The 26,563-nt window shown below is 49.1% G+C and overlaps 13 protein-coding genes across 13 annotated transcripts; 7 read left to right on the top strand and 6 right to left on the bottom strand.

Moving 5' to 3' along the window:
• Window positions 1-1,842: 1,842 nt before the first annotated feature.
• Window positions 1,843-2,556, top strand: N7489_011666 (uncharacterized protein; the record flags this gene model as incomplete). Its single annotated transcript, XM_056717415.1, has 1 exon — window positions 1,843-2,556. One exon carries the CDS (start codon window positions 1,843-1,845, stop codon window positions 2,554-2,556), a length of 714 nt encoding a protein of 237 aa, XP_056565037.1.
• Window positions 2,557-3,498: 942 nt separating this feature from the next.
• N7489_011665 (F-box protein) lies at window positions 3,499-5,837 on the top strand (the record flags this gene model as incomplete). The annotated part of the gene is made up of 7 exons (XM_056717414.1): window positions 3,499-3,561; window positions 3,738-3,776; window positions 3,825-4,222; window positions 4,275-4,410; window positions 4,489-5,178; window positions 5,226-5,646; window positions 5,689-5,837. The coding sequence occupies 7 exons, from the start codon at window positions 3,499-3,501 to the stop codon at window positions 5,835-5,837; spliced, it is 1,896 nt and encodes a 631-aa protein (XP_056565036.1).
• A 919-nt stretch (window positions 5,838-6,756) lies between these two features.
• On the top strand, window positions 6,757-7,068 carry N7489_011664 (uncharacterized protein; the record flags this gene model as incomplete). The annotated part of the gene is made up of 1 exon (XM_056717413.1): window positions 6,757-7,068. The coding sequence occupies one exon, from the start codon at window positions 6,757-6,759 to the stop codon at window positions 7,066-7,068; it is 312 nt and encodes a 103-aa protein (XP_056565035.1).
• A 1,725-nt stretch (window positions 7,069-8,793) lies between these two features.
• On the top strand, window positions 8,794-9,247 carry N7489_011663 (uncharacterized protein; the record flags this gene model as incomplete). Its single annotated transcript, XM_056717412.1, has 2 exons — window positions 8,794-8,962; window positions 9,018-9,247. Coding segments are annotated over 2 exons (399 nt in total), but the record flags the coding sequence as incomplete, so codon positions are not given.
• An 872-nt stretch (window positions 9,248-10,119) lies between these two features.
• Window positions 10,120-10,377, top strand: N7489_011662 (uncharacterized protein; the record flags this gene model as incomplete). The annotated part of the gene is made up of 1 exon (XM_056717411.1): window positions 10,120-10,377. One exon carries the CDS (start codon window positions 10,120-10,122, stop codon window positions 10,375-10,377), a length of 258 nt encoding a protein of 85 aa, XP_056565033.1.
• A 977-nt stretch (window positions 10,378-11,354) lies between these two features.
• Window positions 11,355-13,053, bottom strand: N7489_011661 (uncharacterized protein; the record flags this gene model as incomplete). Its single annotated transcript, XM_056717410.1, has 5 exons — window positions 11,355-11,500; window positions 11,594-11,708; window positions 11,813-11,844; window positions 11,946-12,644; window positions 12,714-13,053. 5 exons carry the CDS (start codon window positions 13,051-13,053, stop codon window positions 11,355-11,357), a joined length of 1,332 nt encoding a protein of 443 aa, XP_056565032.1.
• A 646-nt stretch (window positions 13,054-13,699) lies between these two features.
• On the bottom strand, window positions 13,700-14,114 carry N7489_011660 (uncharacterized protein; the record flags this gene model as incomplete). The annotated part of the gene is made up of 2 exons (XM_056717409.1): window positions 13,700-13,998; window positions 14,051-14,114. The coding sequence occupies 2 exons, from the start codon at window positions 14,112-14,114 to the stop codon at window positions 13,700-13,702; spliced, it is 363 nt and encodes a 120-aa protein (XP_056565031.1).
• Window positions 14,115-16,569: 2,455 nt separating this feature from the next.
• Window positions 16,570-17,205, top strand: N7489_011659 (uncharacterized protein; the record flags this gene model as incomplete). The annotated part of the gene is made up of 1 exon (XM_056717408.1): window positions 16,570-17,205. One exon carries the CDS (start codon window positions 16,570-16,572, stop codon window positions 17,203-17,205), a length of 636 nt encoding a protein of 211 aa, XP_056565030.1.
• Window positions 17,206-17,994: 789 nt separating this feature from the next.
• On the bottom strand, window positions 17,995-18,366 carry N7489_011658 (uncharacterized protein; the record flags this gene model as incomplete). The annotated part of the gene is made up of 1 exon (XM_056717407.1): window positions 17,995-18,366. One exon carries the CDS (start codon window positions 18,364-18,366, stop codon window positions 17,995-17,997), a length of 372 nt encoding a protein of 123 aa, XP_056565029.1.
• Window positions 18,367-19,025: 659 nt separating this feature from the next.
• Window positions 19,026-19,318, bottom strand: N7489_011657 (uncharacterized protein; the record flags this gene model as incomplete). The annotated part of the gene is made up of 2 exons (XM_056717406.1): window positions 19,026-19,083; window positions 19,197-19,318. 2 exons carry the CDS (start codon window positions 19,316-19,318, stop codon window positions 19,026-19,028), a joined length of 180 nt encoding a protein of 59 aa, XP_056565028.1.
• A 160-nt stretch (window positions 19,319-19,478) lies between these two features.
• Window positions 19,479-19,808, bottom strand: N7489_011656 (uncharacterized protein; the record flags this gene model as incomplete). Its single annotated transcript, XM_056717405.1, has 1 exon — window positions 19,479-19,808. One exon carries the CDS (start codon window positions 19,806-19,808, stop codon window positions 19,479-19,481), a length of 330 nt encoding a protein of 109 aa, XP_056565027.1.
• Window positions 19,809-20,589: 781 nt separating this feature from the next.
• N7489_011655 (uncharacterized protein) lies at window positions 20,590-22,757 on the bottom strand (the record flags this gene model as incomplete). Its single annotated transcript, XM_056717404.1, has 2 exons — window positions 20,590-22,035; window positions 22,131-22,757. The coding sequence occupies 2 exons, from the start codon at window positions 22,755-22,757 to the stop codon at window positions 20,590-20,592; spliced, it is 2,073 nt and encodes a 690-aa protein (XP_056565026.1).
• Window positions 22,758-24,518: 1,761 nt separating this feature from the next.
• On the top strand, window positions 24,519-25,856 carry N7489_011654 (uncharacterized protein; the record flags this gene model as incomplete). The annotated part of the gene is made up of 4 exons (XM_056717403.1): window positions 24,519-25,404; window positions 25,472-25,540; window positions 25,594-25,623; window positions 25,681-25,856. 4 exons carry the CDS (start codon window positions 24,519-24,521, stop codon window positions 25,854-25,856), a joined length of 1,161 nt encoding a protein of 386 aa, XP_056565025.1.
• Between the last annotated feature and the right edge of the window lie 707 nt (window positions 25,857-26,563).

Below are 26,563 nucleotides of genomic sequence, written 5' to 3'. Positions count from 1 at the left end.
GCTAAGAAACAGCTTGATTGAGAAAGAAAGTACAACGCACACCGTTGTTGGTATTATGGCAGCTGTGAACTGACCAAGGCCAGTAAACCCGGGCGGTTCGGATTGTAGTGTCCATGGAAGTAGTAGAAAGCTAGGGAATTAGCCTCCCGACCGAACTTTGGTTGTAGTAAGAGAATGCCGATACCTGATTGATAGAAGAAAGGGACACAAGTAGCTACTTAGACTTAATGCACGAGCCAGGAATTCATTCTCGTGTCGCTCATTATGGTAGTTAAGAGTGAGATCCATCGTGTCATAAATTTGGAACATATGCTGTCAGACTTTCAATGCTTTTTGAGGTTGTCTTTCCCGATTGTTTGTGGATGGTTTCTAGGAGGGTTTAAATGATCGGAAAGTAGCTTGGATCTATGCATGGATGTACACTGTAAAGCGAAAATTGTAGAAGTCTGGGTGCGATGTTTCGTTCATTTGAGAACGTCGGTAAAGCCAGGTTCCAAACAGAGCGCAAGGATGTGACCATTTATGGAAGTGATGAAGACAAATAATCGTCACAAATAATGAGTATGACCCACTCGCCTGGTCTAAGATCTCACACAGACAGGCCGCACTTCGAACTTCACACTTCGAAACGTTCTTAGAACTGAGAACATTCAAGGTTCAGCAATTGCGATTTCGATTTCAATCACCAGCCGATTTTAGTAGCTGGAATTGGGATAATTACTCTGTAACTTTGACCGCTCTCAATCTTAACCGCTCTCGTCCTTGAAGGGCCGTCCTCAGCTGATTGACTGCTCTCAATTAGAAAAAAGAGACGTCGCCAAAAAGAGTCACAAACCTTCAAACATCGTATGTGGCCTTTGAATGACACTTCCGTTGAGCAATCATAAAGCCAATTGGATAGAGTTGGGTGGATGCCCCAGCCATGCAATCACAAATTTTCGATGTCCGCGGCATTAGCCCGAAAAAAATAGATTGCAGTGAAAGCGGTGGGCTACTTAACCTAGTATTAGGGGCGGCAATTGCCGGCGGTGTTTGGCCACCTTTGTAAAACCAACCATCCAAAGAATAATTAATTCTTAGATCAGTATGTATTCATTATTTCATAATTTCAATATGTGGCATAATTTCATGTGCCAGTTACTCATGAGCATGAGATAGACCGAGAGTAAGCGGGTAAATTCAAGGAAAAGCTATCGCCGACCGCCACATAGATGATGTCTGACCAGAATTGGGTAATAGTGTTTCAATCATGACCAATTTCCGTAGTGGCACCGTTTACCACCTTCTCTTAACCTGTTGATTATTAAGTGATGCTTCAGTGTCCATGTTATTGAGGGGAGTTGATTGTTTGTTGTGTTGCATGTTGTCTAAGATACAAGTAGGCTGGTGAACAGGTATATATGTATGCACGTGATCACAGCCTCATTATTATCTCAGTAACCAGGATATTTCAACAATTTCAACATAACCACCTCTCTTAACCACCCTCTCTTAACCACCCTCTCTTGACCACCCTCTCTTAACCACCCTCTCTTAACCACCCTCTCTTAACCACCCTCTCTTAACCACCCTCTCTTAACCACCCTCTCTTAACCACCCTCTCTTAATCACCCTTAACCGTTCTTTCTAAAATCCATTAGTGAATGCCATTTGTTAACCGTTGCACGATATCTTACTTTCTCCCCTCTGATGTTCTCCTACTAAGTTCTGTTGGTTACGTTCCAGACAATATACACGGACTGGGGAGGCATTCCATTCAATAGCTGCTTCGCTCTTGCTACTCAGCTTAAAAGACCAGCTTCCCCATGCCATCGCCCAAAAAATCACACGACCACTACCTAAATGGCTGACCCAAAAGCGCAGTCCCTGCACGATTTTGCAATTCTCACCATAATTAATGTCTTTGGATTGTTTTACTTTTATCTTTTTGTGATTCATTTCCTGCTCTTCCATTTCCCCTCTACCCCCGGAGGTATTCTGGACTCCCTGTCCGTGCTTGCCTTTTGCGCAGGTGTCATCGTCTGGTGCTTGTCCAGCCTCTTCTACCGCTTTCTAGACGCTTTCGGGGGCAATGATGCCGCTGAGTGGCAAAAGCTGGAGTTTGGAGCCACTTTAGTCCTGATCTGGGCGGCCACCCTTCCTTCGGTGGTTGTGCTGTTCCGCGCTGAACCCTGCCTCCAGCTCGGATACCTAGCTGCCTTTACCGTTGTTGCTGTCGGCATCCTAGTGGATTTTGTGGTCTCCGATCCCAGTGTTTATGCGGTTCACTACTGGTTTCCGTACAGCTGCGTTTCACTGGGCTTACTGTCACTCATACCAACCATTTATGCCCTGACCGGGACGCTTCAAAGTCCACCCGCATTAGCGGTACATTTCAGTCGAATCGCCATCGGCAATTCTCTTGGCGCTGCGTTCTATCTGCTTCGTCCGTTAGAGAGGATTGGGGCGGTGAATGGCTGGCGGCCCAGTCTCTATGTGATGCATTTAGTCCTGGTCTACAACGCAATCACTTATTCGAGGATTTTCTTACCTGCAGTACTTCAAAATAAAGCATGAGCTTCATCAAAATCTAGAGAAGATGTGACAGACTACAAAGTTGGGCGATCGCCCATCATCCTGGGGCCAGATCAAACTGGCTGGAGCAAAAGAATTGATCATCGCTACCTCTCATATCGCTGCTTTCCACGGACTCCTTCCATTATTGATAGAAAAAGGCTACACCTTTATATTGGAAACTGAACGATTCACCATCTGTTTGATTACAATGTACCGCGATGGCCGAGATCTTGTGTACCTCGGATCGGATGCATTCTGTATATATATCTCCGATTCGCAGAACTTTCTAAACTAAGTGATTGGTTAGAATCTTCGTACTGCTTGTGTAGTTTCGGCACGAGTGGGTGTATTCTTCTCCTTCGCTTTAGTGGTAATCTACTCCTATTGAACGACAGTAGTCATAAGAGGTTTTTGCTAGGTCAACCGCGTTATAGATATACCCTATCACCTGGTGTCTTAGTCCTGCTGACAAAGTTGCGCAGACGCAGTGAAAGCTCGACACTGGCATTGTGCCGTAAAGGCAAGAGATCAAATTTCACTTCTAATTCCTGTCTAAGCAAAAGGCCTAATGTTTGGTGGTTGGACGTCTAGACCGGGCCAACGCAAGTCTCGCTTGACCTACTACGATCACCTATTCTGTATGAAATGGCCCTTTGGTAATCTAATGCAATCGGTTGCGTTTTACAGTTGGACCGCAATGATAACCGGTTCGACCGCGACTGACCGTCCCAACCGCGACCCGTTCCGTTGCCCCACATGAACCGTGCGCCGACATGTTTATCCGACCAGATCTGCCCTTTGAACGTTCTTGTTAATTTGTATCGAGCAGCGACTCCTCGGTCCATCAATTTTTCATATTGTCGTTGCCAATTTTGGTGAAGATACCATGTTATGGTCAATTGATTGGTTGCCGCTCATGTCGAACGACTATTGAGCTTGGCAATGCGTTTTGCAAGACTTGGTGGCCTACGGGTGAAGAGCGGTTACAGAAACGGCGCTGAGCCTGTTTATCAAGGGCTGGCCGAATGAGCTTACCATCCAACGCGATGCATGAGCCGTGGAAATTGAACATATATCCTCTGCGCAATGTCTGGGCAACTTGACTGTGTGCTCGGATAGATGCGTGCTTATAAGGCTCTTGCTGTCCAGAGCGGTTGTGAGCACAGATTACAATGCTAGAGACCTTGCCGTGTGAGATTCTGATGCTGATCGCAGATTGGGTAAGTTCCAGTGTGTTTTATTTGGTCACGGTACTGACCGCCTGCCAGCTGTCAGCTACCACTCTACGCGTTCTCAGCCGAGTCTCGTCCAGATTGTATGCAGTTTTGGTTCCTCGCATATACCGTACCATTTCATTCTGTGCAGCAAGTGAATGGGCGCTGAACGTGTTGAATGTCGACCCTTTCTTTCTCCGTTTCGGTCCTTCACGGGCCGCGGACTATCTCCAGCACGTGCTGCAGCTACAGATCAAAGCTCCGTTCCACCTTGTTCGGTTTAATCGATGTGCATACTACAACATCTTCCGTGCGGCGGGGCTGCCGGAGTCCCCGGCTACACTAGGAGCCTCGGACGAGGCGACGGCACATCAGCAATTCCTAGATGACGTGAAGGATCAATTGCAGCTGATATTCACCCACCTGAAGCCGAATAGACTGAGCACGTTTGAGTTCGTATAAGCCGGTATCTATCTATCTAGACCTGTGATTGACTAGCAATAGATGGCGACTAGGGACATGTGTTCCAGTGGGGGTTCTCGACCAGGAAGGCTATCTCAGTCGGTACCAACAGCGCCTGGCTCGTCTCTCACTCGTCACTGACGGCACCTGCCCGGAAACATTGCACCGCTTGGAAGGAGTGTCTAGCCTATCCTGTCTGACGGCGTTTGAGTGGGAAGGACTCTAACATCCGTCCGAGGTTGATTTGTTGCGACAGTGTATCCGTCGGAACTGGCGCCGCCTGGATCATCTGTCCATCGGCTTCGTTCCATCAGCTTTTGCCCGTGCTCTGTGCTGGGAGAGCCTTGGGCTTCAGCAATCGGAGCTCGGGGTCGGGAATATAGGTACCGGTGAGACAAGGAATGGGGATACGGGGATCGGGAATCTGACAGCTCTTCCCGCTCTGTCCACGTTGTCACTGTCAAAGGTGACCCTGCCTCCAGATCTCTCATCAGAGCACGATGCGATATTCTATTCCCTGCGAGCGCTTACGCTGCGCGACTGCCCGAATCAGCTGCGTCTCGTGCAATTACTGTCTCGGTCACAAAAGCCGCTCCGACTCATGCATTTTGAATTTTCTTTCGATTACCTGCTGCACGAACCGAGCGAAGGACGTAGCCTATCTGCTGTTGTGCGGTTCTTAAGTTCGTTTCGTGGGCTGCAACATCTACACCTGAGGTTGTCTAACTTCCCGGCGTCAAAATCTCACATCCGGGATGCCATCCGACATCACCAGTCCACGTTGAAAGGCCTCGTCTACCATAAGCGCCAACTCGCTCCTATCGATGCTGATGGCTTGTTTGAGGAGGATCGGGATGTGTCACCCGCGTGGGTAACGAACTTGTCTGCCATTGTAGACCTGGGCCAGGTGTCTGCTCTGGGTCTGTGTGCTAGTCCATCTGCGGCAGTAAGTTTTCCTCCGCCTAGTAAACGTGTGCCCGCTAATGAGAACAGCGTCTGTGCCTTCGACCCACGGCCAAGCATTCCCAGCTTCAGATTCTACATCTGCGGTTCAGCGGCCTCGATCGAATTCACCGAGACATCCCACGAGAGATTACCACCTTTCTACATGAGACGCGCAAAGGGTACTCACGGCATCCTCGTTCGTGCTGGGGTTCTGTGAACCGGAATGCCTCTAATGATAGCTACAACTACGGTCCTATTTTCGATGAGTACTTTGACAGGTCACAGTTCGAGTATATGGACCCGCAGCAGGCAGTCCTTGCGTCTTCTGCAGCGATCGCAGAGGCCGAGGAACTCGTGTCGTTTGCTGAGTGGGCATTCGGCCCCCACGGACTGCCGGCTCTGCAGGTCCTCGCGTTTGGGGACTTCTCCCACGGTGATCGATACCGGAGTCAGCAGTTTCTAATGCGTCGTGCCTATTCTCCATAGGAGTGTGGTGGCAAGGTGCTTGCAGGCCTTGCCTGCGATGATACGACACGGCTGCCCTTTCGTCCGGCAGATATGAGTGACCCTTCGATTTGGGATGGTGCTGTAGTAGACGGGGCTCGTTTTTTGTCCGCATGCCCAGGAGGCGGATTGATGGAGTCACCGTACGAGTTGTAGGCCCGCATTTTGTCTTTCTGGATTCTTCCTTGTGGTTCGCGGCGGACTGCTACGCGGCGCAACGCGTCCCATGATTAATTTTGTCAAAAAAAGCAGTGGCATATGGTCGTGATCTGCCTTGCTCTTATTCATACTTAGAAAATGAATCTTTTGCGCCTTCATTTTAGTCCACAGTAGTTCACTGTAAGCGTACAGTACAATAATATGAACTCGTAAGGCCTGTCTTAGCATCATCCAAGCAAGTCCAACAGATACAGTACAGAACTCGTAATTCATCAATTTAGCAATCCGCAAACCGACACTTCTCCACCCTTCTGATTTAATATTTCTTTGTAGCTTTGTCTCTCCCAGAGAAATGAGCAGGTTCGGCGAAATGTTAAGCGGTTACTACGCACACCCGCGGTTCCTTGGTGCCCCCCATTTATATGAGCGTGACCGGGCGTAATCGGCCGAAAGTACAAGGATATCCACCCATAGCAAGGCATCCTTTATTGAGTCTGGCAGTGAATAAGGACAGATTAATGCGGGCGTGTTTATCAGCTGTGTGGTGAAAACATCCTCTGTGACCAGCATGGAATCTCCCTAGAAGCTAGTCTACTGTACCGAGCTCTTTTGGCTTTTGATATAAAAGACACTCTGTACCCGATCCAGACTTACTCTTTGCTTCCTGGTTCTCTACTCTGAATAACAACGAGCTTTCGATTCCCTACACCTCAATGGAACAAGTTCCTCCTGTTTCTCCCTCCCCATCGGGACGAGCCAATAAAAGAAAGCGCGAATGTCCAGATCAGTTCATCAGTCCAATCGGTATCCCAGGAAGCCCCGAAGAGGTGATAGATCTCACTCTGCTCTTTTATGGCTGGCTCTAACCTTGACATAGACAATTCCGACCGGCGCAGCCTGCTCCCTAACTAGCGATATGGCACAGATCCTTCAAAACCCTCACTCTTCGCCGTCCTCTGCCGTTGACCTCCTGGACCTGTATCTGTGTCTGTGGGAGTGCTACACGATCAAGTCGGCCGGCAAAATACGCTTGGAAGAGGAACGTCGCTACCTGCAAAACTCACAAAAATGGCTGGCGGAGGAGAACAAAAAGCTTCAACAATGCTGCAATCATCAAGAACTGCTGCTGTGGGATCGTCGTCAGGCCTTTCTCTCTGTACACCAGGGCGTTCTCGGAACACTGCAGAATAGTGACAGACACTCATGTCAGATAAGTGAGCTACAATGAGTTTATGCAGGGGCAAATTGAGGCACGCTAGCTTCCGCTGACCAAGGCTCGGGGTGTAATAGCAAATAGCACTGTGTGACCGGTCTTGTGGTTCTTGCGTGGAACCACGCCGGCAGGGACGACCGGTGGAAAAGTTCAACGGAGTATGAGTGGGGCGGGCATTTCCGACACCTCACCACCAATGCACACTTTCAACGGAAATATTGAACATTGACCGTTTTCTTCTACGTATACCCGGGGAACCCATCACTTGGTAACACTGCCTCTTTTGAACATGGTCAAGGGCCTTTCGGACCTAGTTTTGTTTCTTTTCTTCTTCTTTCCAACGGACCTTCTCTTAACCTGCAAGCTAGTCATCCTGCTCTACATATAAACCCAATGAAACCACCAATCTTCCATAATCCCTACCTCCATAAACTGTCTTTTGTCGTGAACGTTGCTGCATGAGGATAATGGGACAACTTGAGCAAATTGGTTAGTTGGATTATCTTCCATACTTAATATCGGCGCTGATGGTCCTTTAGACTATGATTTGGATCTGGATCTTGAGTCCATTTGGCGAGAATTTCCCAATATGCCGACACCGCCACCTTGCCCCGCAGAAAATGGTAGCTCTCTATGCTCAAACCAACCAATCGGCGGATGCTTAGAGTATACTCAGAATGGGGATAAGAGGATTCCTACCATCGAATGTGTCTTCTATCCCAGCTATGAGAATTTCTGTGCCTTCAGCTGGACCGGGCCGGATCCGTTATCCCATGACACGTGCGCCGATGATATTTTTCTTTATGTATCCGCGTTTTTGCTTTTTGAGCGGGTGAACTGGATAGAACTCCGACTCAATAAGCTCAGTACGGAGACTGAGGAGGCTGTCGAAGAGTATCCGTTCTTCCTTCCGCGGGTTGAGTCAATGCTGGGCAACTTACGAAGGATACGTGGTCAAATAAGTGACATTGTCTCGCAGCATTCTACTATGGGAAACATATCAAGCACTGGACAAGCACGGTTTCAGTTGGCTATATCCCCGCGGGTAGAGGTCACGGACAGTTCCATGATGTGGGATGCGGTTCCATTATCTCGCATTTACCCTTCTACGTCCATGTCATTTCTTGATCCACAAGTTTTCGTGCAGAATATAGTGGGAAACTGGGAAATCTGAGTGTCCTAATTTCGTGGGTCGCCAGTTCTCAGCGTGACGGTTGGGGATGGTGCTTGAAGGCTTGCCTCGGGATTCTTCAACTTTGACCCAAGCTTTGCTTTTCAGCGATCCTATAGGGCTTTCCAACACGGTTTCTTTGCCTTTTTTCGTTTGTCTCTAAGTGAAACTCTTTACGTCACCGCTGGTGTTCTGTCTCGCCGTGAAGGGCGGATCGAAATTAGTTTCACCATTTTGTTCCTCCGGGTGTTTGCTTCTGTGGCAACAGTTCGTTCGCCTTTGTCAATTCGGATCCAATCAATATAGTGGCTTTCTGTTTCCAGTATTCGCCTCTCATGTATTTTCGGTGGTCCTAATCGTTGACCCAACCTAAGCAAGGTTTACCTCATCCGTGAACGGAAAATGCCTTTTATTAATGACTTCATCCTACATACGCCAGCTCCCAACTAGATACCTCGTAACGTGGCTTTTGCCACACTGAGATACATAAGATCTATGGTCTGTGGGATTTCTGGGTCAAACTTCAGACCATTCATTCGGATGACTATTCGACAGCAGCTCCAACAAAAATGGAGGAGCTCCAAAACCGACTTGGCTACCACTTCAACTCCACTCCATTGTTAGAAGAGGCTTTGCATCCAGCTGGAACTCGTCCACTGCAAGGAAACAAGCGTCTGGCACTCGTTGGAGACTCCGTTCTGTCCACTTCACTTCTGGACGAATGGTACGGTAGTGAAGGTACCATCGGCACGTTGAACTGCGAAATCGCTAATTTGTAATGAATTCTGACTAGACACAGAGGACGGGGATCGCATACTGCGAAAGAACGCCTGTAACAAACATTTGAGCTGCAAAGGTGAGGCATGTGAGCTGGACGACTTTATAACCGGCCAACCGGCACAAAAGGGCGAGATCACTAATGGCACTCGTGCGACGACGGTGGAAGCCATTCTTGGTGCTGTTTGGATTGATTCAGGAATGGACATTCATGCTGTCGATCGTGTAAAAGCCAATTTGGGTATCGGTGTGTAATCCTGGCTAGTGCGGAAGTCTACTGTGATGTTCGATGTTCCTATGACTTTGTGATTTCGTTTAATTAGGAGGCCACTCAGATCAGTAGGCAATGACTTAAAGAATGCAATGATGGTGTTGTTTATTTCCTTCGTATGTCTTTCTTCGTCTATTTCATAGGCAATCCTGGGTTGTTCCACAACCGGTGACAGGTAAATGGGGGCGTGTTATAACATGCGGTGGTTCCATTCACGGCGTAATAGGTCTGCCAAAAGTTGCTACAGGATGCACTGTTGTAGCACAGCTGGTCTTTATTGGAGTACCAGGAAGTGAAGTTACTCGTGACGGATATATCCAACTGCTCCTGCTGTGTCAATGAGCGATTAAGTTGAAAACTGCGAGAAATGTAAGCGTTGGAGATATTCCGTGCCAGAACCGAGTCAGTGAATTGGGTGACACCAAAATATCCGGTGCAGTTAAGCTGTGTCCAGGCAATGAGTTGAAGAGGAGGCAAAAGCGTCTAAAGCTAGTCAGCGAAGCCGCGAGACGGAATATTCAATTAACTACGTTGATGGCAGGCTGAACATCAAGTTCAGGTCTTGGCGCAGCCGCAACAGCGGTAGCTATAGCTAGAGTGATCATTGCTGCTAGTATCATGGATTGCATGATTTACAAACGAGGACATTATGAACGGCTGGGTTAGGGAACTGACTGCTTTATACCGGGAACAGTAATTACGTCAGTGAGGACAATGACCGGTCGGTTTGAACAGGGGACCTCAAGTCCCGCAAATAATTGTACCAACTATTTTCCATCGGGAAAAGAAGCTGAGGACCGATAGTGCAGTGGTTCAGTTGATGGGAGATTATATTCAGTTATACTACATGTTTGGGCGCGTTTGTGGGCCTCAAAAGTTGCGGATTCAACCGGGTTCCCAGCCGGCAGTTAAGAAGCAAACCGTTAAGAAGCAAACCGCTAAGAAGCAAACCGCTAAGAAGCAAACCGCTAAGAAGCAAACCGCTAAGAAGCAAACCGCTAAGAAGCAAACCGTAGTTGAACCGTGTCGTTTGCATACAGTACAGCATTGCGGAAAGACATTTTTCCCTGTTCAATTCCTGGTCAAGATATGCCTTCGCGCCTAACTACCTATGCGTGTGTCCTTCTGGATCCCAAGGATCTAATATGGTTCGCGTGCGATCAACGTTGACTTAGGGTGGAAACGCTTCCATGAACTAATGCCAAAGCTCTATATTCTCTCGTATACTTTATAATCAGCGCCACTTAGGGCTCACTTCCTTTTGAAGCCTTCAACTAATCTTTCGGCGCAAATAATTATGAATTGGTTTATTGGCACTAAATTGTGGATAGATGCAAGGTATGAGGAGCTTATGATTTACGTGCTTCAAATACTAATAAATACTAAGCAATAGAACCAAGAGACCTTTTCGCCCCTCGAAATCGTCTCGAAAAGAAGGCGGTTCAGTGCCTCCTATGGAGTGTGCTGGATCTACGAGACGAAATGCACACACCAGCCTACCCGAGATCGGCACGCTTCGCTGCCAGCTTTGCTATAGCCGGCGATCGTCTTTCTATCATACCAATCACCTAGAAGATTCATCAATGTTCCCTCGAGAAGGAATCTGCTCGCGAAGGCGGACCGGCTGTGCGGCGAACAAGGCCAGGCTCCAAGCTTTCCATAGTGCCCTCCCTGTGATACATGAACTGCCGGCGGAAGATACGATTGCCAGTGAGCTGAAAACTCAACCATTGTGTTAAAACCGCGTTAATCGAAGAGGCCTCCACTAGAGGCAGGCGCCGCGGATCCGACACGCGGTGCGCGTAGGCGAATTTAAGTGAAGTGTTGAAACCAACTAGGCTGCTAAGGCGCGGAATGACGCTGGTAGCGATTCATAGTTCGGTGACTGTGATGGTAGGCTTTCAGCGCCCCTGTGCTAATCTATTTTCCACCCACTTCGAGTGGTTGCTCCTTTCGACTTTTCCGGTTTCCGAGTCAATTTCTGTAGGCGATAAATACTGTAGCTTGCGGTTGTCCACTAGATTTCGTTGTTCTTAGTGGATACGATTACCCTCTCCCGCTCCCGAGACTGTGTTTTGGATCCTAGTTGTCAACTGCAGACTCGCTACCGGGCAAATCTTTATCACCATCCGGCGCAGGGCTCATATCGGGGTCGAGAACGATCAGCTGGAGATTCCTTCCTGCGTGTGGCTGTACAGTCTTCGCCACAGCCTCACTTATTGACGGACCTGCACATACTGCATAGATTGTTAGCACCCTAACCGTAATATTGCGCTCTTCAGCGCACTAAAGTGGATGGAGGTTGGACTTGGGAAGCTCACCCGCTACGGCCATGGCTCCGCGTTGATTGTTAAGATACCGCGCAACTTCCTCCTCGATCTTAATCGAGCCGTAAAAGTAGCAAAGCATTGCATTATGCTCGTAGGAAAGGTTTTCCTAGGGGCTTGATTGAGTACGCGGGCAGTAGATGCTGAATCGTAAAATCTGAAGCACGGTCAGATCGCAGCGCACAGAATGAGCTGTAGTAGCAGAAAACTCACCTTAAACGATCTCCAGTCGCGATTGAAAAGGTCTTGTATCCATTCATTTACCTATTATGGATTTTCTGTCAGAACTCCAGTCAGCAAAGGTGGCTTTCAGACTCGAAAGTACTTGTCCAGGATAGAAACATACCATCTTTGCCAACTCGTCGCTTCCAGAGAACCTCTAGCTTTCGCACTATTACTTCTCGCTTGCGGCTGGCCTCCACCAACATTTCAATGTATGAAAGCGCTCGGAAAAACCCGATGTCCTCTACCACGAAGAGGATTGTACCGAACCGATAGAAATCGAGAGGATGTCCGTACGGTCCGAGTATGATGGCCGACTGCTTGACTGGGGATCTCAGTGCTTCGTGGTACAGCTTTCGCGCCAGCCCGGGTTGAGGCTCTGCTACCATGCGGACTATTCTTTGAGTTTGTCCATCTTCCCAGAATGCAATATAGAACCGAGGAAGCTGAAAGAAAGCGCGAAAGCCGGCTCCTGGCATCCAAAGCTGCACATACTGGCCAGGGCGGATCGCTCGGTTGAGAGGTAGCTCTATGTCAAGCCAAAGGAAATGGCTCATAGAGTTCATGACTACCTTATTTCGGGACGATCTCCAAGGTTTCTGATCCCATGCGGCCATCGTGCAGACAAGAGCACTAATGAAAAACCACAGGCAGATAGCGCCTACCAGGTACCACCGATACAGTGACTGTCGCTCCACCAGGTGGTATATAAGCGCGCCAATCGCCGTTGCTGCAAGAAGGTAGTGACATTTCATCGCAAATTGCAGGTGTCGCCGTCGGACCGCCGCGCAAGTAACCGGTATCAAGAGAACGAGAGCACAACCTGCCTATATTTGATGAGATGTTGATCCTCGCATTAGGCACACTTAACCTCGGAATATTCTCTACTTACGGCTATTGGAATAATGTATCGTGAGTTTGCCAAGTCCATCCTTCTGGCGACGGTAACGAGCAGCGAACAGTGTAACAGAGAATGGAGCACGCAAATGCGACCTACCTAGCGATGGAACCACGCGAGCATCTGGCGGTCCATATGGAGCAGATCCGCCGGAAGACCAAAGCTGATACCAGTGCACAAAGGCACGAGGTTGATGACTGCCATGGAGCCAGCCCTTTTCTGTGCTTCTGCCCAAGAATGGGCTCGAAGTCGGAGGCCAACAATGTTCCCCGCCAGCATGACAGCCAGGATTAGCGCTTGCCAGTAATTTGAGATGTCCAGCCAACGCATGCATTTTTGCAGGTGGACGAAGGCAAACCGTCTCCAGGAAACTAGTATTTTCGATCGGAAAGGGCGACGAAAGAACACATGGCGTCTTGTCCACCCCCAGCGCCACCCATCTCGTGCAAGCCAATAGATCAAGCAAACTGCTATAATTATGGCGGCGGAAATGGCATACAAGTTAGGGAGAGAGGTGTAAGCAATCCATCGATACCACTTTGACCCGACTGGGGGCATTCTTTTGGTTGTCAGTCTAGAGAGAAGGCCAGTTATTCTTATAGAGACGCATGAGTATTATGTTATAGCCATTGTTTTTCTATCAATAAAGTTGGCTTTGTGGCCATGGGTGATAAGTCAGCTGCGGTTTCTTGCGGCATGTTTCTTGCGGGCTCAAACGACTGAATACGCGGTTTGCCTTCCATGTAATCCCTGTTAGAGCGATCCCCGCAGCAAAATAATCTTTGATCTAACATACAAAATTGAGCATTTTTCCCTCCGAAATATTATCCTGTGACCAGTCATGGCATCAATAATCCTTCTGTATACCTCTTCTTTCTTCGTATGCAATTCTCGCGGGTAATAATGTTGAAAGCTGGTAAATCTGAATACCTCAGAGTTCATACAAGATCCGGTCAATCTGATCTAATCAAAGTAGGTCTCTAAGCTTGCTTTCCGTCAGGCTGCTCTGGGTACTGCAGCCTCTTCTTTGCCAATTCAGACTTCAGTTTGTTGTTCTTGAGCTCTAGGGCGCAATTTTCTCCCTGAAGGATCGTGATATGTTCAAACAAAGACTTATTTTGCTCCTCCAGACTGGCTTTTTCATCTGCGAGAGCCCGCAGCATGTTGCCATGGTTATGCAGTAGAAGAATTGCCTCTTTGTGTTCATGCTGCAATCTGGACATTTCAGCATATATGCTCCTAACGATGCCCTCAACTCTTTGAGTTGGATGTTGTCTGTCTGGGCCGATGTTAGTCAGGACTGTCATGTCATTTTGACTCCAGCGACTTACCTCGATGAACGTTCGATAATGGGAAGGGGCTCTGCAACGCCACTGGTTTCCTCTGCTGTGGCATTTTGATCTTTTCTGGCCTCGAAGGCGTTTGATCACTTCCAGTGATTGAATTGTGGGCTTGAGAGTCTCAATTCTTTGCGACCATGGCTTCTACTTAACTATTTTCCGAGGATGTAGCCCGTCCCTACAATACATCCCAGTATCATTTGATATGACATCACCTACGTTGGGTTTAAGGCACGGGAGCTTCTGGGTTCCTAGGAACAAACTTCCCGTTCCTAGGGGCATTTATTCGGGTCCCAAAAGGAGCCTCCGTGGTATCTGGCTACGGGCGATGGCTATAGATCCGAAACAGGGTTATTGAGTCTTCCATGCATGATATCATAACTAATCCAGTAGCAGGTAATCCTGAGTATAAGTTCAATTTAGTCCCTTGATACTTGCACGTTGCCAGTAAGCCAGCCAGTCATGCAGATTCCGCCTACGGTGCACACAGCTCTAGCTACAGCACTGCTAATTGTCAGCCTCGTCCGTTTCGAATTGTCTCGTCGAGCAGTCCGGGCGAACCGTTTACATTTGGCCCTTGACCTTGCAGTGTCTGTACCGAAAGAAGTTTTACTGGTAGTTTATATGGGTCTGAGCTGGGCCGGAAAAAGTGAGATCGCAAGAGAGGTAATACTTGGTATAGCCAGCGTATTTCCCTTCTTACTGGTGGTACGTGCTACAAGGCTATTTCTTGGTTCTTACGTTGACCACCACGCATCAGTCTCTCCGGATGGGCATCCTGCTACGAAGCCTCATCAGTACACCATCTTCGTTGATGATCTGTTCTCTGCTATTTTTCCTTTCCTCATGCTTGATCAAGATTACAGCCACCCTAGTTGGTACTAATGTCTTTCTCCCGGTGCGAGATGTCGTACTCTTTATTCACTTTGTGGATTATCTGAGCTTGGCTTTCCTTTTATGGTGGATGGACGGGTATACAACAGCCCATTCCCTGACTCGATTACAGCTATATTGCGTTTTGCTTTGCACGATCGGATTGGCAGTTGTACTTCTTCTGGTTGCGGTCCTAGGAGTTGTCCTGCGCTGCTGGCTGCTATCTCTGGAGGTAATTTTGGCCGCATCGAGGAAGATCACGCTTTGCTGACTTTGGCAGCTGCAATTATTCATTCTGCTCACCTGGATAATCTTGTCAAATTACGCTGTTCAGCGTGCTGGAAGTTCAGTCGGTGAGCAATCAACCGTGGTAGACAACGAAGTTTAGGGACACAGAATCAAGGGATCTATTGGCGGACTAGCAAAAACTTGCTATCATCGTATACTTGCTTGACGCATTGCGGAAATGCAAAGCTTCGAAACAACTTTGACCTGTTCAACGCCAACTACTAACATTGAGGAAACCCATCTTCCGGCAAAATAGCCAAGTCGCCGACAGACCGTTCGTTCCAAACTTTGAGCACACCGATAAGCCTTCCCCGTACTTCATCCAACGCATCATCAATGGTATGCAAGCGAGCTACTTGCTCATCTCGGCTGCGCTTCAAGTGGTTTCCCTCGTTGCATAGCTGGATGTTCCCGGTCCGCAGTTTTTCGTTCTCCTCTTCGAGCTGCTGGATATCTGTATGTTTGGAAACGCAAGACTCCCACAAACACCGAATGTACCCCACCAGACGTGCAGTCCGAAATGCAAGCTCGGTATCTTCTTCTTCGATTTGCTTCAAGACCTCGAGTATGGGTCGGAAGGGCTCTACAGCCAAAGTCTGCTTCTCTATGTCTCGGGTTTGGGTCTGTCTGGTCAGCGTGGTACTGTCTGTTCATATCTTATTCTTACCGGCAGCGGGGTTGCAACACCAGGAAGCGGGGGCTCCTCGGATGAAGTTGACTGTGTGTACAGCGGTGCCTCTCCTTGTGTATCCGTCATTTCTGGCGTTTTGCTGGGATTCTCCATGGCTGATAGTGATTCCTCTGTCATGGAGCCAGTGTCCCTTTATATTTTAATTTTGCTCACTACACCGTAGATGGTGGGGCATGATCAGACGAATGTCACCGTAGTAATTTAGTAGTCCCTCAGCTACTTTGGGTTCGACCGGGTTTCAACCTTCACTCCATGTTCCGCCCATATAGCCACTCTTTTCTGGTCCCACCGCCAAGGCTTTAAGTGAGGAGGAATTATTGAGCAAGCCGCATCGAACTGAGGGCTGCAGTGTTATTTTATCCTAATATGCCGCAATATAGTACAATGGCCATTACGGTCTACCGTTCAACGGCCCAAGCGTGGAATGTAACCGCACGTGGCAGAATACAGGATTATCCTTAAGCATTTCCCAGTTGCCACTCTGAGGTTCGAATCAACGAAAACAACATAAAGAGGATAGAGTCCTAAAGCCCATAAATGAGAAGCTCCCCTAGAAACGCGTGGCGGTCTACTATATAAGAGTAAAACCCCCAGGCCGAAACAGTTCACGCAACAAAAGCTTAATCTGTACGTTTATACAGGCGTCATCGCAACCACGATGCCAAACCTTCCATGGGAAATTCTCGACCATATTATCCGGTCTTTGGACCCTTTCCAGGCAAAGAAAGCGGCAAATGCATTATCTTTCATTGACGAAGATGAATCCCATCGCCTCTGGAGGACGATATTCAAAGATGATGCCTGGATTAAAATGGCTCTTAACTGTGGCTCCGAACCCGTACTCATTGGGGCTAACCTCCGAACTGTTACAAATTCATGCCAAGCAAAGAAAGGAGGGAAACCGCTCTACATAGTGCTTCGGGCGAACGACTGGTCTGGTGACACCCGCTACGCCGGCGTTACGTCCTTACGTCGAAGTCTACGAACGGACCATCGCTATGACGAAAAAAATCACGAAGTGACTCTGCCAAAGCTCAGCTGGTATAATACAGCTAACAAGAAAATCACCGTTCCTAAAATCAAACTCAATGTCAAAGACATAGTCTTCGGCGCGGAGATAATGGAGTTGAAGGGAAAAACTACCCGAAAGTTGTTTGAACAGAATCCCCTTCGGTCGAACTTCGAGTGGAAATATTTGCATGCTAGCAAGTCGAAACATTGTTGGCGTGGGAGGATCAATCTCCCAGCGAGGTGCCCTTACACCCATTTGCGTGTTGAACCTCCCATCCTCTAGGCATCAGGGAAAGACATGGCAGTTCACTATTGAAACACCGGGGTGTCCACCAGTCAAGCCAATCCTGAAAAACGGAAAATCAGGACCAATTGTTGAGTACAGATACTAATTTCTATTCTTCCGGTGGTGGGATACTGTACATGTTTCTAAGCAACAAGTTCCGGCATCAGTCGCTCTTACTGACCCGGGATAAAACTTTTGTTTTTATATTGTCACTCTGTGCGAAGCTAGTGTATCTGCCTCTATATTTACCAATCAAAATTCTACCGTAATTCTCTGTTGAGCCAAATTCCTTCCATAAGCGGCATTAAAAGGTCGATCTACAATGACGTAGCTCACATAGATGGTACAAAGAGATAGATATTGTAAAAGCACCAATTGAAGAGAACACTTTCGGTAAACTGGTCCGCCCGTGGAGGAGATATAGCGCAGCTGCTTCAAGTTTAAATACGTAGGCTCATTTCGATAGTCTATTTGATGACTGACCCTACAGGATAAGCCGAATCATCAAAGAGATTAAGCGGCGAAACGGATTTCGGGCGTGTGTACATATATACCTAGACGGAAAATATGTATGTGTGGAGCTGAGTGTCCAGGGCGTTACCAATGGCTACATCTTCTAAGTGACAACGTGCAAATTCTTCAAACGGAAATGCCATACAACTCTCTGGATTCAGTCTGTACCGCGACTGTGCCACAGTACTGTAAACTAAAAGTTTCCTCTATTGGTTGAAGGTTCGACCTTTCACTGCATGGTTCGTCCACCAGATACTATAGGATGGAACAACGCTAGCTCCTTCTTCGTTCTGTTCCTTTCTTTGCTGGTGGGTTCTGTCGGTGCGGCATGGGCCGCAGACGTCGCGTCCATTCCTGTCGGGTTTCCTCCGCGGCAATGGCTTTCTCGTGTTCCAGCATGTGCTCAGAAATATCATCACGTGCACCAAACGCGGTAAGAGACGTCCACCACGTCTCTGGTTTCAAGCATCTCTGCGGAAGCCGCAGTCGAAGTGTAGGCTGGTCTCGCTTCAATGTTGATTCAGCCGGGCTGTTCACGCCCTTAGGCTTCCGCGACGGTCGCGTGTTAGGGCGGCGACCAAGTAAGGGCATGGCTTCGAGTTCGTCACCCCGGCGGCGCGTTGGCTGACGAGAGATGGCGGGCATTATTTTGGACAATGCGAGAGATGATGTTTCGACTGGGGCTCCCGATGCTATTTTTTTATCGTCGCCGTGACCTTACGTTCACCATAAGGTATTCCTTGGCGCATTCAACGCATGTCCTTAATCTGTCGTTCCTCACTTAAAAGCTCGCAAAAGGATGAAGATTGTAGTCTGCGGCACGGCCCATACTTGGCGGCGTAAGAAAGTTGATTGTACGCTCTCCCGAGTTCGCTCGCCGTCCCATAGCGTCGTATGGTCAGATGATAGACTGCATCTTGAGAGCTAGGTTAATATCGTTTTTCCCCGTTTCTTCCCTTTTACGCTCTCTAATTGACAGTCAATAAAGTGCCTAATAGTCACTCTGAAACCAGGTGCAATTATCTGATGATTGGAAATATAACATGACGGTGCAAAGACACAATGACCGAGAGATATGATAAACGGGTAGTCCATGTATAGGACGGGCCAAAATCGGACTTGAACGGTTGATAAGTCGCGTTTAAATTGAGGGGCAAGTGTTCATTGGTTCCAAACCATCAGAAGCAGGAGGGCCACTGGGCCTCACACGTGACCATCATTGACTGACTACCCATCTATAAAAGCCCTAGCCAATTCCCAACAATTCGGATATGCAGGGCCCGTTCTAAACCTGCCCGACTCCTCTACATGCTCTGCTCTGATGGGCCTACCAGCAAGTGATTCTGCTTGCGAGAGCGTAGACTATTTGCCAAATGAGGTGAAGAAACAAGCGAGCGAGCAACTCGAACGTGCAGGCAATCGAGACATACTGTACAAGGATGCTCGGAATTTGGAGTGTTAGATGAGTGTCATACTATCTCTCCGAGTTACGTGCAAAACCGGGATCCTTCTGCTGCATATCGAGGGCTGTATCAGAACTGGTAAGGTGAACCCGGCTGCTCTCGACCACGCTAACGTGAGATAGGAAGGACACCATCTTGGAACATTTCGAACTAAACCGTCTCGATTTCCCGCCGTGCTACGAAGATAAAAGAGATGAAAGTGGCTGCGTGTCGATCATCGTACCAGACCTAAGGAACCGCATCAGCGCTGTCGGACCTTAGGATATACCAAATATGAAAAGAACACAGGCCAAGTCATCTCTGCAAACTTTTGTGCTCAAATTCTGCCTGTGATTTGCAGCTTCGGCACAATCCAAACACGGCAAAGCCAACCTTGCAGTATGTCATGAGGAAGGGCTCAAGCTGGCAGCCTTGGTGATGACCCGAAACGGTTAGAAGCTGGAGGCCATCAAAAGTTGACCACTCTCGACTGAGAGCCGTTTGGCCTGTCAAAATTTGCAATCGAAGCTCTGTGATGTTGCCAAAGAATTTCTCTGCGTGAGATGGCGTCGGCAACGACAGGCAGAGCAACTTGGTCAGCAGTGGTATGAAGCAGCCGTCCGCAACCAGGTGCGAGTACCACATGGCTGCAGAATGGCCTCTCCACCAGTTATTGTTCATCCGGGCCAGCATCAGACATCGTCAGACTCCAGGCGACGCCCTGCAGCATCAGAGAACACTGACCGGTCACCTCATCGGCTCAGACAAGACCCGCCATTGCGCCTGTCAACCAACCCCGAGCCAGTGCAGCAGTTGTGACTTCCACAATGCTGCGAACGAAGAGTGTTCCATGGTGCGTTTCGCCGGGCCCAACCGGCTATTCTGGCGTCGGTTGCTAATATCTGTGCTATTCTCCAACAATTGATGCTACTGAGTCTCACACTGTGTGTTCTGTCTGACCGAGGATGGAGACCACGTGTGGCGAAAACGTGACCAAAATCGCCTGTAATTTCAATGTCGGGCTTTCCACGATATACTAGACTACAAAGTCTTTTAAGAGCTATTCGCCTAGGAATGCTGAATATCGATATCTTCTTTATTCTACTAAAGTCCAAGTTCCATGGCTTGACTAATATCTTATTTCTTGAGCTTGAAGAAGTACTATATTTGGGGTTAAAAAGAACGAAAGAAAAGGTTCAAACGAGCGAGTGATTTAAAATCGACAGTCCCAAGAGTAGTAAACAGAGGTTGACACTACATTACTGGGAGACAACATTTCGTCGACTCATGACACGGCAAGAAAGGCTGGCGCACGAACATGAGAGAGAGTGGAGTAGGACCAGACCAAAGTTTGCCATAGCTTAGTGATGAATCAAGGAAAATAAGTCGTTTACCACAGCCATAGCCAACACGTAAGACGCTTACTTTAGGAGAATGGGATGGGACCGGCACTAGGAGGACAAACATCGAGACTGTAGCACTCGGGCTGAACAACGGTGGTACACCTAGTGCCATCAAAGGTGGTGCCAGGGGGACAGCCAGGACCCTCCTTTTGCTGGCAGGTGTTGTTGATCATCACCTGGCCAGGTGGGCAAGCGGGTGGGCTTTCCTGAACGCAAACTCGACCGTCGAAGCGGGTACCAGGTGGGCAGCTAGGTGGCTGAGTACTCACACAATTGGCGCCGCTCAATTGGGTGCCTGGTGGACAGCTGGGTAGGTTCTCATTTATGCAGTCCTTGCCGTCAAACTTGGACCCAGGCGGACAACCCGGGACATTATCTGACACACACTTAGTCCCGTCAAATGTGGTACCAGGAGGACAGGAGGGCGGGTTTTGGTGAACGCAGTTCTTCCCATTAAACACAAGACCGGTGGGGCAGTCGGGCTGGACGTTGTGGGTACAAGAGGTACCATCAAACGTAGTATTGGGAGGACAGACTGGCTGCTTGCTCGAGGCGCATTTCGTGCCATCGAATGTAGTGCCAGGTGGGCAACCAGGCTGCTGTTCCGAAACACAGCGGTTTCCGTTAAACGTAAATCCAGGAGCGCAGGTTGGCCGATGGCTAGTGATGCAGTAAGTGCCGTCGAACACTGTTTGGGGCGGACACGTGGGCGGCTGAGGAGTAACACAGTTTTCACCATCCAGCGTAGACCCAGGAGGACAAGTGGGGTGCTGCGGGAAAACGCAGACTTGGCCGGTGAGGGTGGATCCGGGAGGACACACTGGAGGCTGTGAGCTCGCACAAAATCCACCGGTGAGGGCGGTGCCTGGTGGACAACCAGGAGGGGTGCTCGAAACACAATTGTTTCCACTGAGAGTGGTACCCGGAGGACAGCTCGGTTGGGACGGGTGGACGCAGACTTTCCCATCGAAAGTAAGGCCCGCTGGACAGGATGGTGGACGCGATGTCACACAGCTGTTGCCGTTGAACGTGGTCCCGGAGGGACATACGGGGTTGGTAGAAGCGGAACACTGGCCGTCCTTCAATGTTGTTCCAGGAGGACAGGAAGGCTCGACGGTAGGTGTAAAGACACACCGCTGACCATTGTAAGAGGTCCCTGGAGGACAAGAGTCAGGATTGGCGGGTATCAGCACACAGATCGAGGCTGCGCTATCCCAAGTGAGCCCTGCAATACAGCAGCGCACCTGTTGGGTCTTAGAATCGGCGGATAGATTCTGACCAGGAGGGCAGGTTGGTGTAGTCCGCGAAGTGCACAGCGAGCCTTCAAAGTGTGACCCAGGAGGGCAGTTTGGATTGTCGGGGGAGCGACAGATGTTGCCATCCAGAACTGCACCAGGGGGACATTGAGCCGGAGTCTGCGCGCGACACGCCCCGGCCTCGAAATTTGTGCCGGGGGGACACGACGGGGCCTGACTGGAAATGCAAACGTTGTTGCTGTATTGATGCCCAGTGGGGCAAGTAGGAGGAGAGGTTGTAGCGCAGAGACTATTGATAAGGGATGTACCAGGGGGCAGAGCGGCGGGTTGGCGTCGACGCAGGCCGTACCAACGAGTTTCAGATTGTTGGGGCAAACAGGCTTCTGGGAGGAAAGGCATTTACCATCTTGAAACTTAGAGCCGGGGGCGCAGGCCGCAGGCTGGTCAAGCACACACTTGTCACCGTGGTAAGAGTGCCCAGGTGGGCAACTCGGTGTCTGCTTTGCCACACAGGCGGTGTCATGGAAGATTGAGCCAGGTGGACAATTCGGCGGGGAGGTCGAGATACAGATATGTCCATCAAATTGAAGGCCGGAAGGACAGGAGGGAGGAATGGTGCTGATGCAGATATTCCCCTCGAGGGTGGTTCCCCGCGGGCAGACCGCATGGTTCAGGAAGATACATTCATTTCCGTTGAAGAAGGTTCCTCGCGGGCAGCACTTGGTGTTGCCATTGGCATCCTGTAGTGGGATTATGTCTTCAAGGCTGATTGATTTGTAGCTAGCGGCATGCGCCACAGCAGCGCTCGTGCCGTTATTTGCCAACTGTTGCAGACTCACCGTGTTCAGTTGGGGAACTAAAGGCAAGCTGCTGTCCTGGCCAGCAACATGGATGACCCCGAGGGCCAAAAGGAGAGCGCCTGACGCTACGCCCATTGCCGTCGTAGCTGTTTACTGGATTGGCTAATGGAATGGTTTATCGAGACTCGAGATGTGGTGGAGGGATGGGGCATGCCGAGAACAGCGGCAGGTAGCCCAGATTTATATCTCTCGGTAGCTCCTAATCTCATATCGTCGTCATCGATAATCTCAGAGCTAATCCTATACTCCTAGCATTGCGGCAATTGTGGGTTGAGGAGTTGGTAGTACACCTGCAGGTAGCGCATTTCGCTGTGAGACATGTCAAGTGACGACTGCATTCTATGTCAAATCTTTCTCTTACTCCACCGGAACCACTGCGTTGAGAGAGACTTGGCATCGCTCTAGACATGCAGTACTACACTGTTACTAGGGCATAGGAAAACGCAGATGGCGATCAGACTATGGGGTATCCTTGTCCATGCAAGGGTGGTCGGGAAGCAAGCTAAACTGTGCAACCTGCCGGCCATGTTAAAGTCTGTCCGCAATTTGATGGCCTCTTCAGCCTGCCACCTCACATCATCCCCAGTGACTACTTCTGTAGGTACAACATCGTCGAATGTGGAAACGTGTAGCAGAATTCGTAAGGACCGTACATTGCGGGCGAATTAGATTGCCCGGCTTTCTGTTTCTATGAAGTGCCGGTTAAAAGCGAGAATAGGTTTACTGTGCTTTCTTTTTCTCCTCCTCTTTCTTTTCCTCTTATCTTCTTTTTTCTTTTTACGTCTATTTCCAGGTCCACATTGCGTTGTCCGATCTCCGGGGCATTATTTCCAGACGCCTAGGTATTTTTACGACGACGCGGCAGGGAATATTATAATGCTATGTACTTCCAAGGCCACCAAAAATTATCCCTAATTGCCATCAATGACGCATCCTGTTGCCAGACCGATAGAGCATGCAACGTGACGTGAGCCCCGGCACCTAGCGGCTGGTTTGCCTGTTTTGCCATATCGCGATATGCCGGCACTCCGCACTCTATCGAGACCGCAACACTATTTTGCGATGAGGAAAAATACGTACGCCGAGGCAATCTATCACCTTTTGTCGGCTGGTGCGCTCGTACGCTACCGATTGTGTAACATCTGGTGCATGCTGCAAATATGCGTCCAGCGTCTGCGCCGTGGATCAGTACTACATCTTGCGTAATCCCCATGAAACGCCTCTCTGCGTCACCGCACTTAGATGATAATGTAGCATGTAGATTCCTCTAGTGGTATTTTCGTTTTTGCTCTTACCTCAAGTTGTGCTAGTCTACAAGCGAGATCTACCGACAGAATTGTGCGCTTACAATATGAATCATTTGGGGATGGATTTTGACTTCATAGAAACGTACCCTGAAGTAACAATGCCCATGCCAACGATCGTGCCGGGAAATGACACGATACGCATTGAACGAAGAACAAGCCCTGACGCTTGTGAGCTACAGGATAAGGATCGGCAGCAACGCAAGGGGCTCAAGGTTGAACGAGCTCACCGGGCCGTTCCTTAGCCCAATAATCTTTCACTACGCCTACCGGTAAACCAGATTTGGAGTGGTAAGTCCACGTCAATTACGGCATCTCACTATGTCCTCGCAGCATTAGTGGAAAAGTCCCCAGCTACTATGAGGGATTTCTCTTGTCCCTTACGCCTAGGTTTGTCCTGTGTAACATTCTTCGGCTCTTGCCCTGGTATACTTTCATGTCATAGTCATTGCTGGTCTATCCCTCCAGCTTAAAAGGCAGGATTGATCCATGGCACTCTGCTCACTCACAACAACCTTCAATCTGTTGAGCTATGGCCTTCAAATTGTCTCTCCTTCTTTCCCTCCACCTCGCAGGGGCATGGGCTACCAACGAACCATGTCTTGATCCAAATGCTGCTACGTCGGACAACAAAGCCTCCTGCTGTGCAGGCTCCGGAACCGGTCAGGCTTCAGTTGGTGGTGTGCTCTATGAGTACACATGCAACTCCTTTGCTGAAAGCTTTGGCCCTATATTTGTGCCTGCCTCAAACGTCTATGAATGTGCCAAAGCCTGTTCTGCGGACACCACATGCCATGCCTCCTCTTGGCAGCCTCTAGGAAACGGTGGGGCATGTTGGAAGTCTACGGGTGCGTTTCAGCTTCACGCCGATCCTTCTAAGCAATGGGTGATCCTGGTCAACACAGAACGGGCTGGACAGGTGGTCACCCCTCTACCCCCTATTGTCGATCTTCCACCTGTCCCAGACTGCCAAGAAGAAATCAACCAGGCAAAACAGGAGTGCCAGACTGCCTGCGATGCTGGTTGTGATTCTCAAAAGGAGGATATTCACCATCAATGTACCGACGAGATGAACAATTTGAAAGCCGAGCTTGAACACAGCTGTCAAGATCAAGTTAAGGCGGAAATCGACACATGCCAGAAACATGCCGACGAGAAGTGTTCCAGCGACAAATCGCTCCTCCAGCAATCACTTCAAGCTGAATGTGAGAAGCAAATTTCCGACCTTAACAAGAAGCTTCAGGCCGCCGACGCCGATAAAGAGAAATGCCAAAAGGACAAGGAGAAGGTTCAAAAAGAACTACTGGAATCTAAAACGATGCTTGAAAAGGAAAAACTGAAAAATAATCCCGCTCCCTCCAAGCCTGTGCAAAAGCCTCCTTCTGATAAGGATGGCCTTGACCTATCAGACCGGATGTGTAGGTTTTGGCTCTTTATTGGCCCTGTGCAATCGCAATCACATTCAGAATGCTAACAAAGCAACAGGTAACCGGAAGAATAGTGGGCACTTCTTGAACGATGGTTCAACTAAGTATAGAATGGGCTACACGACTAGTAAGTACCTAAGTGTTTTCAAGGATTCTGACTGTACTGAAAATATATCGAAGGAGTGATGCCGCTTGTTGATAAGGCCGGCCGTAAGTGGGGTGTCGCTGGCCCGACTAGTTACAAAGATACACTACGACAGTGCGCAGAATTCTGCACCTCCATAACTAAATGCGAGGTAGCTACCTTCAACAGGAGAACCAGGCGCTGCTCAACTTTCAAGGCTGCTCCCGGTTTCGGACGTCCATCGATCATCAATGCCGGCGTACACGATTACTGGCAAGACGAGTGCACGGTATACGCTGTAATTAAAGCTCATTGGTGAACAATGTGCTGCAACCATTGGTCCCACTTCAATGGAAATTGTTAGACGCCTTTGGGGATGGGTAGTCCCCTTTGGGCCTAATGCCCCTCCGAGGGGGATGGAGAGGCGTCTCTCCTCATCCATCCATCCCATTCGTTCCTTATTGTTCTGTTCTGTTCTTCTCCCCCGGTTTCCTTTATACCTACTGTAGTAGCTTGAATCCTCTGATCAGAAATATCGGGCATGATTAGTTTGTTGTTCTCCTTGACATAAGAGGCCAACCATCAATCCCCCATCGCAACATCAAGATAACTTATCATCACCATCGCTTGAATCCATCCTGCGCCTTCAAATTTAAGATCCATGTAGAAGTTCGTCACTTATATAAGATCCTAGCAGTTTCATTACGAACAATCACATTTTCTCTGAATGGAGTTTGGTTCTGATCCATTGCGAAGGCCTGGAGGCCGATTTCACTCCTCGCGACACTGGGCAAGGTGATGGAATCAGCCATCGCAGAAAGAATCTCACACGCGGTGGAAACCTACGGCCTACTTCCGACCAGCCACTTTGGGGCTCGTAAGCAGCGGTCAGCGGAGCAAGCTCTCTTACTTTTGCAAGAGCAAATCTACGCGGCATGGCGTGGCCGACGGGTCTTGAGCCTGATCAGCTTCGATGTCAAAGGAGCCTACAATGGGGTCTGTAAGGAGCGATTGCTCCAGAGGATG

This window comes from Penicillium chrysogenum, assembly GCF_028827035.1.
Source record: "Penicillium chrysogenum strain IBT 35668 chromosome Unknown utg000005l_segment0_segment0, whole genome shotgun sequence".
NCBI classification, from domain to species: domain Eukaryota; kingdom Fungi; phylum Ascomycota; class Eurotiomycetes; order Eurotiales; family Aspergillaceae; genus Penicillium; species Penicillium chrysogenum.
This window is presented reverse-complemented; position numbering and strand designations above follow the sequence as displayed.